Source organism: Leopardus geoffroyi, chromosome A2 (assembly GCF_018350155.1).
Source record: "Leopardus geoffroyi isolate Oge1 chromosome A2, O.geoffroyi_Oge1_pat1.0, whole genome shotgun sequence".
Lineage (NCBI taxonomy): Eukaryota > Metazoa > Chordata > Mammalia > Carnivora > Felidae > Leopardus > Leopardus geoffroyi.
The window spans coordinates 15,250,998-15,266,340 of NC_059331.1; the positions used below are offsets into that span (position 1 = coordinate 15,250,998).

At 45.6% G+C, this 15,343-nt stretch overlaps 1 protein-coding gene across 9 annotated transcripts in view; it reads left to right on the plus strand.

Moving 5' to 3' along the window:
• LARS2 (leucyl-tRNA synthetase 2, mitochondrial) overlaps positions 1-15,343 on the plus strand; it is a 193,748-nt gene that overhangs the window by 18,885 nt on the left and 159,520 nt on the right. For 7 of the 9 annotated variants that reach the window (XR_006715808.1, XR_006715809.1, XM_045492604.1 and 4 more), the window contains exons 1-3: positions 2,884-3,066; positions 8,278-8,532; positions 15,133-15,261. Coding sequence is in view for 7 of the 9 variants with exons in the window: in XM_045492604.1 (XP_045348560.1) it covers positions 8,299-8,532; positions 15,133-15,261 (363 nt within the window). In the remaining 2 variants the exon portion in view is untranslated. Of the gene's footprint in view, positions 1-2,859; positions 3,067-8,277; positions 8,533-15,132; positions 15,262-15,343 lie in introns of those variants that run through there. The other 2 variants (XM_045492608.1, XM_045492605.1) reach the window with 2 other exon arrangements.

The following is a 15,343-nucleotide window of genomic DNA, read 5'->3' on the forward strand; positions in this document are numbered from 1 at the left end:
ATAAAACGTACCATTGGAAGCATTTTTAAGTGTCCGGATCAGTGGCATTCAGTTAATTCGGGTTGTTATGTAACTACTTACCACCATCCATCCTTCTGGGACTTTTTCATCTTCCCAAACTGAAACTTTGTACCCATTAGATAGAAACTCTCCATTTCCCTACCCTCAGCAGCTGGCAACCACTACTTTCTGTCTCTGAATTTTACTACTCTAGGTACCTCATACGGTATCATATCATATATGGAATCATGTAACACTTGTCCTTCTGTGATTTATTTCTTATGTGTCCTTAAGTGGCTTGCTTCATTTAGCGTAATGTCTTCGAAGTTCAAACATATTGTAGCAGGTGTCAGAATCTGCTTCCTTTTCCAGGCTGAATAATATTCCACTGTATGTATATATTTTATTTCGTCCATTCGTCACTCAAAAACACTTGGGTTTCTTCCACCTTTTGGCTACTGTGACTAATGCCTCTATGACCATGGATGTACAATGATCTCTTTAAGACCCTGCTTTCAATTCTTTGGGGGTATCTGCCCAGAAACACAGTTGCTGGATCCTATGGGAGAATCTATATTCTATGTTTCAGTGCTCACATCTCCTCTTGTGTCACAAGCTTCCCTCTGCCTCTCTCTTATAAGCACACCTGTGATGGCATTTAGGGCTCCCCGGGATAATCCACGATAATCTTTTCATCTCAAGACTCTTAATTCAATCACATCTGCAAAGTCTCTTTTGCCATATAAGGTGACATTCCTAGGTTCCGGGGATTAGGACCTAGATATCTTTGGGAGTCATTATTCAGCCTCCCACACAAGCAAATAGAAAATGCAAAAGGAACACAGAAATCTATCATAAGAAGGAAGGCCCATAGAACCTCCCTGTCCCTAGAGATCATCACAGGAAATAGTTTACGACATATTTTTCTAGATTTCTTTCCATGCGTATACTAACAAATGTATTTCTTTTATTTCCTTCCCTCTTTAAAAAATAAAAAGTGGGGTAACTTTCTACACAGCCCAGCAAGTTATCTCTTTCATTTAATAATGTATCTTTGTAGCAAGCTCTTTAAGAGCAAAAGGGATTTACTTTCATGCTACTGTCTTCTTTGATGTAAAAATAGCAACTTTCCAGTGAAGCAAATGACTTTTAGAAAAATTCTATTTGAAATAATCTCCTAGAAATGTCAATGTTAACTTTAATTCATAAGAGGAAAGAGAGATTTTGAACCAACATAAGGGTGGAGGCTACTTAGAATTTAGCATTTTGGGTAAATTAGAGAAAGGACACTCTGGTTATATATGGATACAACATGACACACCTGAAGGCTAAATTGCTTTAAGTGTGGCATGTTAATGTGAGAGTCAACGCTTCCATGGTATCAGTTTAAATTAAGCATCTAGTATCAGGGGTAGAGAGATCAGGAGATTTGGATTGGAATCCTGGCTCTGTCGTCAACTGGCTGTGTGGCTTTAGGCAGGCAAGCTGTATCCAATCCCTGGGCCTCAGTGTCCTAATCTTTGGACTGGAAGCTGTCCAAACTCCTAATGACCTTCCATTCTGCAACTTGGGAAGGACACTATCCTGGCAGGCTAGAGATCCAGGGGTGAATAGCAAACCTTCTACTAACTTGCTTATGACCTTGAGCTAGACTGTCAGTTCTGCAGGGTCTCAGTGGATTCATCTGTAAAATGAGCAGGCTGGTCTAGAGAGTTCTCCAGATCCTTTCTAACTCTCACATTCTAAGGCAGTGAGTCTCAAACTTCAATGTGCCTAAAAATCCCCTGGGGGATCTTGTTAAAATGCAGATTTTGATGCCGCAGATTTGGGTGCAACCTGAGATTTGGCATTTCTGGCAAGTTCTAAGGCGAGGCTGATGCTAGTCTGGAGACCACACTTTGAATAGCAAAGTATTTGGATTTTGAACTGTCAGGAAACGTTGTTAAAGACTTGGAAATGGGCGGAAGAGATTCCTGTGAATCCCTTGGCTGGAGTGCTGGTCTGGGGGGTATATATAGGAGTATGTACCTTTGCTGGTCCTCTGTTGCTCAGCTCTGTAAGAGTAGAAGTTAAAATGTAGAATTACTATCCATTATGGATACTGCTGAATTTTGTTTGAAAGAGGTGCACTTGATTTCAGCCCTGTAGAAAAAGATGGTTCTCAAAACATTACTTTTTTTTTTTTGTCCTGTGGGATAACCACCAGTTTTGCGTGATTACCAAACTCATTTCAGTATTCCTGATTGCCCACATCTATACGGTTTTCAAAAATCTCCTTTAGGTGGGTTTTACTCTTTTAAAAATAATATTTTAACACCACTGGTCCTTTACAATTCTTTCACGGATTCATCTTTGTAGCAAGAAACACTTGCGGCTGGGGGGTGGGGGAGAGGTTGGGTTGGGGGTACAGAAAACTTTTCAAGGAAAGTGGTTGGTCAGGAATCCTGCCTTCCTGACCCCCAGCTCACCTATGCCCTAATCACGGTCAGATAATTCCCTTCCCAGGGCTATAAAGTCACGGAATATGGTGGGGAAAGCTCTTTAACCACGATTTAAGGATCAAGAGGTCAAACGACCTACCCAAGCCCAGCGGGCAATTTTAGCTAAGCTGGGATTCAAACCCTGGCATCAGAACTCTTCCAGTGCTCTTTACACCACCTGCCATCCAGTTTATTCTGGGGCCACTAAGCTGATGTCCCTCACTCCTCTGCAGCAACTGGAGTAATCTGAGCCCCCGGTATCTGGTTTTGGTGACGCCAGAGACGGGGTGCCCTACTGAGCCGGAGGGCGGGGCTTGGAGTCAGGAGGCGGTGCCCGGGAACGGGGCGGGGCGGAGCCCGAGGCCGCCGGCGCCGACGCCTCTGCCCCATGGGCTGCCGGGAGTTCGGCCCCGGCCCAGCTCCGCTTCCCCCGGCTTCGCCCCCGCCTGTCTGTGTCTGCGCCGGCCGCTACCGATAAAGTTGTTGTTCTGCCAACATGGCGGCGCCCATGGTGACTGGCCGGCCCGTGTTCGCTTAAAGGTGGGAATTGAGGCGTGAGGAGCCGCAGGCCAGAGTCTGTGAGCAGGTAAAGTCCAGGCCCGGGCTCAGCGGGACGAGACACCTCGGGCGAGGAGGTCTCTGCCCTCGGATCTGGAGGTTCCGACTTGCTAGGGGCAGGAAGGGAAGGTGCGGGCTGGGTTAGGTGGTTCTGGAGCCGTGCAATTTCTGATCTGGGTAAGTCTCCGAGATCCCGGCCTTCAGACTCTTTGAGCCATGGACCCTGATGATAGCTCTGGACCCTATCCCATTCCCAGATGAATACACATGTACGTGTAGATTTGTACTCAAGTTCCCTTGCTACTGCTCCCCTGCCCCGATTCATCTCTGGATCTTTGCTTCCTGGCCTGGGGATTTGGACTCAGCTAAAAGCCATCCGGTACTTCTCCGTGGCCCAGAGGTTATTGTCCCTGCATGTTGAGGCTCGGAGGTTCTCAGAGATCTTGTGGGTCTACCGACTTATCTTAGAAGATGAGATTCCCGACAGAAGATAATTTGCCCGAGGCCCCACAGGGAATGGGTCCTTGCAGAAGCCACAATCGGTATTTTTGGTCACAAAATTTGTTTTCTTTTTTTTTTTTTTCAACGTTTTTATTTATTTTTGGGACAGAGAGAGACAGAGCATGAATGGGGGAGGGGCAGAGAGAGGGGGAGACACAGAATCGGAAACAGGCTCCAGGCTCTGAGCCATCAGCCCAGAGCCCGACGCGGGGCTCGAACTCACGGACCGCGAGATCGTGACCTGGCTGAAGTCGGACGCTTAACCGACTGCGCCACCCAGGCGCCCCAAAATTTGTTTTCTTTAAGATGCACTTTCCCTGGTCTAATTTTGCACATTTTGGGGGGGGGGTGCACACAAATGCCCTCCTGCCCTTCTTCCATGTGTTCTGCTGTTCTTTGCTTGTACTGCTCTTCCCTTAGGTTTCTCTGTCCATATGTGATTGTCGTTTTGGGTGCAGTTCTTAGGCTTTTTCTCTGACCATCTGTTGGTGCCTCCATCATTCTCAGAAAACAACCGTAAATGCCCCAAGTGAGGATGAGGTCAGGACCGACTCTAAAGAGGCGCAGAGGAGTGGGGATTGTTATTTTGGAAGGATGTGGAAGAAAAGACAGGATTCCAAGCATCGAGGCAAGGAACTGGATGAAACAGAGCTAAGGAAGAAAAGGCCAGGTTGATTGAAAATACAAGGCGTGAGCCACACCTTTCACATTGATGGAATGAGCATAGTCCTCTAATGAAATGGCCGCACCTTGTCAGGAAGAGGCAGTGCCCTTTTTAGGACTTTGGTGGTGGAGCCGCGGAGAGCAGGGCCTGCTGAGCTCCAGGAAGTTCTGTAGTATATTGTCAAGGCAAATTGAACCAACGTTTTAGAATTTCTAAAAGAAAGGAAGTGAGTTTTATTCAAGGCCAAGTTAGGACAGCTGCTGGCACACACAATCTTCACAAAGAGAGTGCTCCTGTGAAGGAACATTTGGTGTAGGGTTATATAAGCTCTAGCAAGGAACATTTGGTATTGGGTTATATACTTTTTTCTTTTTTTTTTTTTTTTTACATAAAAAGTTACAAATCCTTAGACAAAGAACATGTTAGAAAGTTGCAGAACTTATCTTACGCCTCTAGTAAATGCAGGGCTGTATAACTTTAATCTTATGGGAACCAGGGAAGTTCTCCTTATGTTTGGAATGCTCCTTTTTGGTTATTTCTTAAATAAAGCAGATGTGCGACGTGTGCTCAGGCAGAAATAGAGCCCATACTTTGAGGTTTCGCGGAATCACTTTGACCTTGGTATATGCTAGAGTATAGCTTTCCCCGGGAGCCCAGGAGCAGGGCCCACAAATATTAAAAGTAGAAAATTTCCTTTATTTTATCCATATCATAGCCCTGAGTATACTGTATGCTATGTCCGTCTGAGTCTAGGGGATTCCCCTAACTTTGGGCGTGAACTTTTCTTAAAGAGTCTTAGTGCGTTATTACTGCGCGTGCTCCCCAGAGAGGTGGAATCCGTTTACATTTTCGGCAGCAGTGTATAGAAATGCCCATTTTGCATTTAGCAGGTTTTTGCCAGTCTGTTAAGCAAAAATATTTTCTTGCTGTTTTCATTTGCATTTTATGATTCGTTCTAAAGTTGAACTTTCTCATATGTTTATTAGACATTTACATCTCTTTCTGTTTTTCCTTTGCCCATGTTTTTAAATCAGGTTTTGAATGTTTCTCTTTTCATACGTAAACTCTTCATAGAGTAGGATAACCATTTGTTACTGCCGTTTTGGCAAAGATTTTGCGTCAGCTCATTGCTTGATTTCTACTTTTGTTCACAGTGTTTTTGAGATACTGACATTGCACATTTTTAGAGTCAGATTTATTAACGTTTTTGTGAATTCTTCCATTGCTTTTGTCCTCAGGACAGAACATCCTGCACCTTGTAAAGATGTGTTAGATACTCATCTATATTTTTGTCTTGTTTTATGATACTTAAAAAAGTTCTTTAACCTTTATGGGATTTACACTGGTTTGTGATTTTGAGATGGGGCTCCAAGTTCTAATCGACTTGTGCTTTTTTCCTTATGAACTTTAAGTTCTTTAAATGCCCAGATCAGTTTCAGGGTTCTCTAGTCTATACCACTGATTTATGTATAGAAGAGGTTGTCAGTGAGCCATGTGTTATGTAAACATATTTAAATTTTTTTATGTTTATTTATTCTTGAGAGAGAGAAAGAGAGTGTGAAGGGGCAGAGAGCGAGGGAGACACAGAATCGGAAGCAGGCTCCAGGCTCTGAGGTGTCAGCACAGAGCCTGACGTGGGGCTCGAACTCACGAACCATGAGGTCATGACCTGAGCTGAAGTCAAACGCTTATCTGACTGAGCCACCCAGGTGCCCCTGTAAACATCTTTAGAAAGCTTATTCTCATTGGAGTGTTGTATGTGTTGTTTATGATTGGTGTATGATGAGTAAGTTACAGAGACAGGATTAGAATTTTCGGTGAAAGAATGACCTCCCTTCATATGGCTCATATGGGTGATCTGTCTTCTCTCTTTGGGATTTCATTTCTCACGATGGCTAACAAGCATTGAAACCAAAAACTTGTGAGACTGCGGTTCTGGTTAATTTGTATTTTTGTAATGTTTATTTATTTATTTTGGGAGTGGGGGCAGGGAGAGGGAGAGAGAGAATCCTGAGCAGGCTCTGTGCTGTGATCATGGAGCTGGATACGGGGCTCGATCCCATGAAAACCGTGAGATCATGACCTGAGTCAAAATCAAGAGTCAGACCCTTAACCGACTGAGCCACCCAGCCGCTCCAGATTCATGTGTATTTTTATAGTTTTGTTGTTGCCCCTTGTTTCTGTTGGGGAGAATAGTCCAGAACCCTTTCGTTATGAGTTGTTAGGGAATGCAGTCCAGGAGAGAAATGGCAGGCGTCTATCTATGCCTTCTGCCGATTGGGAAGTCTTTGGCTTGTTAAAGATATGCAAGTGATACCTTAGCAAGGGAGCCGTAAAATCCATGACTCCTGTGGATACTTCTAATTATGTAGAAACCCAACCCCTAAAAATAAATGCAGTTACCCTAACTGTACAAAGCGTCTCTAGATTAGGTTGGTCATATGGAGTTGCTGATACTCAACCATGTTCATACAGTTCGCCCTAATATCTTTAGTCACATCTACATATTTTAGAATAGCCAAGCCCAGTGGGTAGGTTTTGTTTTGTTTTTGTTGTCTTTCTGCTTCGACCCCCAAGGAAGCAAGAGGTATTAAATACAGTGAGACTTGGTCTATCAAGAACTTTGGCAGACCATCTTGTAAAATGCCAACACTGGGATGCCATTTTACGGGAATGCGAAACCCACTTGTATAAGCCTATGATAGACTCTCTTGGCAACATTCGTGACCCAGTACCTGTGTGAAAACAGGCCAGACGCTCGTAACTGTGGAAAAAATGTTGAGAGCATCAAAGAATTAACACCAGCTTCAAGTGTCAGGTTCTTCCTTTATTTCTCTCTTGGTTTTACATTTGTGTCTTCACTCTGGCGCTTTTTTTGCATGGTTATGTAAGAAGGCAGGCAGGTGAGGCTGTTGAGTCATAAATCTTAAATATTTGACGAACTGTCACCTCAACCTCTTAGACAGGGATAAAACGTGAAAATGCTTCCATGAAGTCATTTTTGGAATTCACCTCCTTGGAGGAGACCAATGAAGCATTCCGGCTGAATTTTGAATTGCAGCCAGATGTCCTGGTGGGCCCCAACCTGTGGGTTGTATTCCAGAAACACCATAGCACTCACCGCTATTATCCAAGTATATTTACTTGTTTTTCTCTTATCTGCTGTTCTTTACTAGTATGTAAGTGCCATGGAAGAAGAGAGTTGGGTTTTGTTCACTGTTGTATCCCCCGTGCCTAGAACAGTCTGTGGGCCTAGTGGCACTCGATAAATATTTAGTAAATGAATGAAGAACTAACTGAATAAGCACTCTTACAAATAATAGTTATTTCTTGGCTCAGCTTACGGGTGTATATAACTTACAATACATATGAAAAATGTTAATAATAGCTGCGAGTCTCTGGACTCTGGAGCTAGAAGGTGGGTGTTCAGATCCCTTCTGACATTTGAGCCTAAGCCCAAGCCAAGATGTGCTCGGAGCTCTTCTGAAGCCTGGGTGATGGGACGGGAAGCCTGCTGGACAGACCCTGGGCTGGGCCTAAAGGAAAGGAGGGCGGGGGCTCCTCGGCCTCCTGTGTACCCTGTGAGGCTGTGGCAGGAGCTGGCCCAGGAGGTAGTCTTCATTCGTTCCTGTGGGAGTTTTGTATGTTTGGTGTTGGGAATGTTGACCATGTTATATTTTCCATTTAAAAGTTTGCGTTTAGCTCAGTCGACGTTCTTTTCTTTTCTTTTTTTAATATTTAATTTTTTTTGAGGGAGACAGCGTGAGTGGGAGAGGGACAGAGAGAAAGAGGGACAGAGGATCCGAAGTGGGCTCTGTGCTGGTAACAGTGAGCCCAGTGTGGGGCTCGAACCCACGAACCGTGAGATCATGACCTAAGCCAAAGTCAGACGCTCAACTGACTGAGCCACCCAGGCAGCCCAACTCAGTTGGAGTTCTAATGTGACATTTTCAGGGAAGGAAACCGTCCAGAGCCTAAGATGAAAGCATGTGAATGTGCAGGGAATGCTGGGCTGTGCTGAACGGGAGAGAGTTCTGGGCAGTTCCTAAAAGAGCTTTCTGCCCTCTTTCTCAGGGCCTCCCCACCTTCTGGAGAATGGCTTCTGCTTGGCGGAGACTGGGTTTCTATGTCTGTTTCCTGAAAAGCAAGCTAAATGGTGGGCCAGATATCATCAGCAGAGGAAGGAGAGTAATCCCGGGATGTGCCAGAGGTATTTACAGTGCCACGGGGACGTGGACGAAAGAGTACACGTTGCAGACGAGGAAGGATGTCGAGAATTGGTGGCATAAACGAATAAAAGAAGAAACCTCCAAGATATCAGAAGCTGATGTGAGTATTCTGAGGGATTTTGAGGGGGTAGAGAAGAGGAGCCAAGAACTTGGATTCTGAAGTCAGATCGCCCGAGTTCAAATAAGGTATTAAGTGTGTGACCTTGAACCAACTGAATCTGTGCTTCAGGTTTCTTCTCAACCAGGGACAGTGCGAATAGTAGTGTCCTCCTGCTTCCTAGGATGGTTGTGAGGGCTGAGTGAGATCGGACGAGGATAGTGCTTAGAAGGCGTTCTGTGTGGTACTTACACACAAGGTGCATGCAGCTAGCACCACACTGGGCATTCTGGAGCAGCATTTGGGGGTGGGGGGGACTCATCGAGAGTAAGGCCCTAGCAGGTGTTAGGTTCTTCATGGTCCATTGCGGGCCAGTGCACCTGGTGATCCAGCAGGGTCAGATGTGAGGTTCCAGGAGTACTCCTGGACCCCTCACCTGTAGAACTTATTTAAAACATTTATTATTATTGTTATTTTTTTAAATATGAGAAGCATTCTTTAAAAAAATGTTTCTTTTAATGTGTATGTGTTTTGAGAGAGAGGGAGAGAGAGAGAAACAGAGAGACAGAACACAAGCAGTGGAGGGGCAGAGAGAGAGGGAGACACAGAATCCGAAGCAGGCTCCAGGCTCCGAGCTGTCGGCACAGAGCCTGATGTGGTGCTCGAACTCACCGACCGTGCAATCATGACCTGAGCCCAAGTTGGATGCTTAACTGACTGAGCCCCCCAGGCGCCCCTCACCTGTGGAAGTTTAATCTGCATGTTCTGGGAAGTACCTTCCTCTCCCCTGGCATGATGTTGGCCTCCAGCCATCATGGGTTGGGAGGTACCAGCCCTTCTCTGGTGTGATCTGGGGGGCTGGGACCCAGGCTTGCAGTGACAGATGTGTGAGGTAGTGAATCCTTGGCTTCCGCCCAGGATGTATCAGCTCAGCACCGTACTTGAGTAATTGTGTCTAGTGTTTGGTTGTAGCCAGTTTCCAGGGGGCGTCGTGTTGGAGGCTGGCTCCTTGTCTAGGAGTCCAGCCTCTCGGGGATTCCTCTTGGACGTGGTAGCCCTCACCTCTTGCTGCTGGTCAAAATAACAAATGGGAGATGTCATTTGTTACATGAAATGGTGAATCTGATCAGAGCCAAGTGCCGTAAGGTCGTTTACTCTTAAATTGTGACCATCCCTTTGTAATAGTTACCGAATAATACAAACCTTCTACATGTAGTTAAAGAGATGGGGCCAAAGGCAAGCAGGTGAGTAAATATAACTGCGCCAAAGTGCTCTTGACTAGACTTGGCTGTTTCCCATCTCCTGATCCTCACTCTTTTTAGACTCATTCCTTCCGTGAGCGTGATCGCTATGAAACATGCCGGGGGTAGTTATTTGTGTTAAAGCGAAGGATGGTTCCGGGCATTGGTTAGAGAGAGGTGTGGTGGATAACAAGTGGAACGATAAAAAAGGTTTGAGTATAACGCGTGATTGTACCGCGAAATCCCGACTTCCGCCTCGTCAGGAGGTGAAGAACCTTCACATCGACACGACCAGACTCATGTGCCTAAATGTATTTTTTTTTTTTTTTTAAATTTTTTTTTTCAACGTTTATTTATTTTTGGGACAGAGAGAGACAGAGCATGAACGGGGGAGGGGCAGAGAGAGAGGGAGACACAGAATCGGAAACAGGCTCCAGGCTCTGAGCCATCAGCCCAGAGCCCGACGCGGGGCTCGAACTCACGGACCGCGGGATCCTGACCTGGCTGAAGTCGGACGCTTAACCGACTGCGCCACCCAGGTGCCCCGCCTAAATGTATTTTGGAAACGAACTAGGGAGCAGTTCGCTTCTGAACGAGGAGAGTAAAATTCGCTTTTCTTTCTGGTTTAGATTATCCTTTAGTGGCCTCCACACATTTTAAAGTTGGAGCTTACTGATTTTGTGGCGCCTCCTTCTTCTTAAGTACTGTGTGGTTTAAAAAAAAAAAAAAAATTAGATGGATCACAAGAAACTGTGTATCCATAATTGCAGGAGTAGCTGAAGGGATATCGTGGGTGATCCCCTGGTGGCACCCTTTCAGGGTTTGGATGGGGAGTGGGCAGGTGGAGAAGGTACTGTATGATGGATCTGGAACCCGGGCTCTGGAACCTGGGCAGTGTTACAGGCTCGGCCTCGAGACCTCAGCGTGCTCGCGGCCTTGTCACGTAACCTCTTCGATCCTCAGATTCTTCGCATTGTTTATCTCACAGAATTGTTTTGAAAATCAAATGAGCAGATGTGGCCGAACACATTTTACAAGCGGAAATGTTACATAAATAAAAGGTACAAGAAGATTAAAAATGTGTGGTGTCTTTGTCGGGAACAAAGAATACAACCGGATGTTGGTGGATTTAAGTTTATTTATTTATTTTGAGCGAGACAGAGACAGAGTGAGGGGCAGAGAGTGAGGGAGAGAGAGAGAGACTCTCAAGCAGGCTCTGCACTGCCAGTGCAGAGCCCGATGTGGGGCTCGAATTCACGAAACTGTGAGATCATGACCTGAGCTGAAAGCAAGAGTCAGGCACCTGACCGACTGAGCCACTAGGCGCCCCTGGATGTCAGTGGACTTTGAAGCTTAATTGTCCTCACTCTGGTCTTAGATATATTTGAGGGACACTTGGGTGGCTCAGTCGGTTAAACATCTGACTCTTGGTGTCGGTTCAGGTCATGATCTCACAGTTTGTGGGTTTGAGCCCCATGTCAGGCCCAGGTGCTGACAACTTGGAGCTTGCTTGAGATTCTCTCTCTCCCTCTCTCTCTCTCTGCCCCTCCCCTGCACACGTGAGCACGCGCGCACTCTCTCTCTCTCTGTATCTCTCAAAAATAAGTAAACTTTTAAAAAAAGATCAAAAAAGATATGTTTGAAATCCCCCCAGGTGAGTGTCTAGGAGACGAATGTCTTGCCATTATCGTCGGGATCTTCAGTTTTAAAAGAAGTTCCACTTAATAAGGATTTTACTCCATGTCAGGCACTATCTTTCCATTCATTACCTCATTTAATCCTGAAACAACCCTGGGGATTTTTTGGAGGGTAAGAAAACAGGCTCAGAGGGAGGTTTGGTAATTTATTGAGATGCATGCCTGGGACCTTCTGTTGCCTCACCTTTGATGCACAGAGTGTGAACTGAGCCCAGAAAGGGAGAGGAATTTGCCCAAGGTCTCACAGCTAGTAGAGAGGCCAGGGCCAGAACGAGGGCTCCCGGGTCCTTCTGTCCGCCCCCTCCGGGCTCAGCAACAGCTCTGGAACTTAATCTATAAAGAGGCAGAAGTTCTCTTTCTCCTGACGTCAGAAGCTGACAAAAATAATAGGTCCCACTTATAAAAACCATCCTCTTCCCATTGCTTGCGATCTTAATTTCTTTTAAAGGCTTACATTCTTACACTTTTATATAATTACGAAAATTTCCCTTTCAATCATATTCCTGCTTAGTTATACCATACGCTCCCATAATTCCTTCTTGCCATCCCCAGAGGATAGAGAGCTCGTTTCATGATCACGGAGGAAAATGACTTAATTCACACAGAACAGCGAAAGGCAGGGTCACTGAATAAGCTGGATACCTTTTCTGCAATACACAAAAATAGTCATAAATATCAAAGACTTTTGCTAGCACTGCTTTTCTATATACCTTCCGTAAGCTCAGTTTTGGGGTTTGGCTTCGTTGGTATGTAATGAATCACTCAATTCTGCTATAAATTAAGTCTTTGTGGGACAGACCCACAGAAAGGAGACACTCATGAAGAAGCTGTGTGTGGAAAATGTTTGGGGCAAGATCGAGGGTTAAATAAACATAATATAAAAATAAATAAATATCACTAAAATGAAGACGAGGTGGTTATAATAAAAGAAAAATAGGCTTAATGTAAAAACTTAAAAGGAAAAATGAGAAATGGTTTCTAGCGAGGATTTTATTGATTTTTCAGATCCTCAAGAACTCTGTAATAGCTGTTTTCCCACGTCCCTAAATATTCCCAAAGAAAAGGCAATAAACCTAATCCATTGTGAGAAGCAGTGTGATTTGAATGGAGTGGACAGTTTTGGCTTACTTCTGTTTCTGCACCCAGTGACGGAGTAAGGCCTTGCACCTCCTTTGAGGGACTGGTTCACACTGAGGATTACCTGTCACTTTCCTTCTTCTTCTTTTTTTTTTTTTTTTTAATGTATTTATTTTTGAGAGAGAGAGAGGGAGACAGAGCGCAAGCAGGGGAGGAGGAGAGAGAGAGAGGGAGACACAGAATCCGAAGCAGGCTCCAGGCTGCCTGAGCCTCTGAGCTGTCAGCACAGAGCCCGACGCGGGGCTCGAACTCACGAACTACAAGATCATGATCTGAGCTGAAGTCAGACGCCTCACCTCCTGAGCCACCCAGGCACCGCATGTGACTTTCCTTCTTAAAGACGGTCCAAACCGCAGGGCCCGTCTCCTGAGGTTTTCCGGAGGGTTATGGATCTGCGGTTTCCAGTTCAAGTCTGATCAGTGTGCAGCTTTCTGTCCATTTATGGAAATCAATTGTGGTTGCCCCTTGAGCATTCCCTGATTTTCTGGTTTGGGTATTATCCAGACGCCTATGGATTCTCTTTTCCCTTTTCTTCCATCAGGCTGCTTGACTTACCACTCACTGGTAGTTTTTGGAGGATGGGCCTTACAGAGAAAATTCTAGTTTATTTTGCCACACGTGAGAGGCCCTGTCAAAGGTTGGTTGAGCTGCTTTGCTGAAGGAACTTTAAAGCAATGGGTCAAGTGAGATTTGGAAATACCCTGATTTCTTGTTTCCTCTGCTCCCCCGATTATAGCTGGCCGTGTCCATGATCAGCCATGCAAATACGTAGCAACAAATATACCACGACCACCTCTGTACACAAAGGAATGGTCACGAATATTCTGGTTTGCGTTTGTTCTCATTACTTTTGGAGAAGCAAAGCCTTGAAGAACTCTAGCAGGGCTGGAGGAAGGGAGGAAGGACAGAAAGAGAAAACCAGAAGGTAGAGAGAAATAAAAGTGGTAATATCAGAAGGTCCCCGCCCTCAGAGACCAAACAGAGGCAGGTGCCTCTTCCGCCTTTCTTCTGAGAGCCCTGCCAGGAGGGGATGGATGTAGGCTGGGTAGGGGGAATGCTCCCGTCGCCTGGACAGGATTCGTGTAGCTGGGAAAAAATGCCCTTTAAAGTATTCTGTGGAGGCCAGATATGAAGCTCCTGCTGGGAGTGGAGGCGGGGGGTGGGGGGGATAGAATGCGGGGAGGGGGGTTTAGGGAGAGGGAGATGACTGAAACCCAGCCCGTGCCCTTGAAACACGGACCCCTAACTAGGAACCGGTTAAGTGACTGGTGTTCACTCCGTTCAGATGCACGTAGGCTCTTTCTGTTTCTCGAGATGAAGCCGTGTCTTCAGCAGCTAGAAGGTTCTCTCACCCTGGCGTGAGGCTGGCTGTAGCTCGCCCCTGGGGGAAGACAGAAACTGCCTTGCCTTGTTGTCTATGGTTTTCTCCTCACTTTCTCACTTCAACTTTGTTGAAAGATGAGTTCACAGTACAGCAGAGAAACCCAGGACCCAAACTGGTGCCTCAGGAGTCCTGCTCTAACTGCTAACTCTGAGTCTGAACGCAACGACAGGGAATTTAGGAAGGGCTCCATTTTTTTTTTTTTTTTTTTTTTTTTGAGATGTCACATCTGTGTGATTCAACTACCGTGTCCTTGAATTACATGGAAATGTGTCTTAGAGCTTCATTTGGAAAAACATAAGTTCTTTAAGACCTAGATAGAAACTGTCTTAAAAGAGAAGCTTTTAAAAGAGAGGGGAAAAAAGGATTGAAAATATATGTGGGTAATTAGCACTTTGGGGTTGTTTGGCATTATTTTGGACATTGTTTAGCTTAAACTTGGGCTTTGGATTTTGTTTTTTGACATGTTTGTCAGTTTATGGGAATATTAAAAAAATTTTTTTAATGTTTATTTTTGAGAGAGAGAGAGAGAGAGAGGGAGAGAGAGAGAGAGAGAGAGAGAGAGAGAGAGAGTGCGGGCACGTGCACGAGCTGGGGAGGGGCACAGAGAGAGGGAGACACACAACCGGAAGCAGTCTCCAGGCTCTGAGCCGTCAGCACAGAGCCCGATGCGGGGCTGGAACTCACAAACCGCCAGATCATGACCCAAGCCGAAGTCGGACACTTAACTGATTGAGCCACCCAGGTGCCCCAGTTTTTGTTTTTGTTTTTGTTTTTGTTTTAAGGAAACTTTAAAAAATGTTAAATTATTTACCTTGAGTACAGTGCCAAAATACTGTGTGCACGCAGGGTCTCAGTAAATGCTTTTTTTTTTTTTTTTTAAATTTTTTTTTTCAACGTTTATTTATTTTTGGGACAGTTAGAGACAGAGCATGAACGGGGGAGGGGCAGAGAGAGAGGGAGACACAGAATCGGAAACAGGCTCCAGGCCCTGAGCCATCAGCCCAGAGCCCGACGCGGGGCTCGAACTCACGGACCGCGAGATCGTGACCTGGCTGAAGTCGGACGCTTAACCGACTGCGCCACCCAGGCGCCCCAGTAAATGCTTAAGATATACTCACTGTCATTCTTTGTCATTCTTTTCCAGAAATCAAAGCCCAAGTTTTACGTGCTTTCCATGTTCCCTTACCCTTCCGGAAAGTTGCACATGGGCCACGTGCGCGTATACACCATCAGCGACACCATTGCACGGTTCCAGAAGATGAGAGGGATGCAGGTAAGGAAAGATGCCTGCTGCAAGGCAGCCCCCCCCCCCCGTCCGCCCCACCGAGGACGGCAAGAACGTTGTCAGGGTGTTC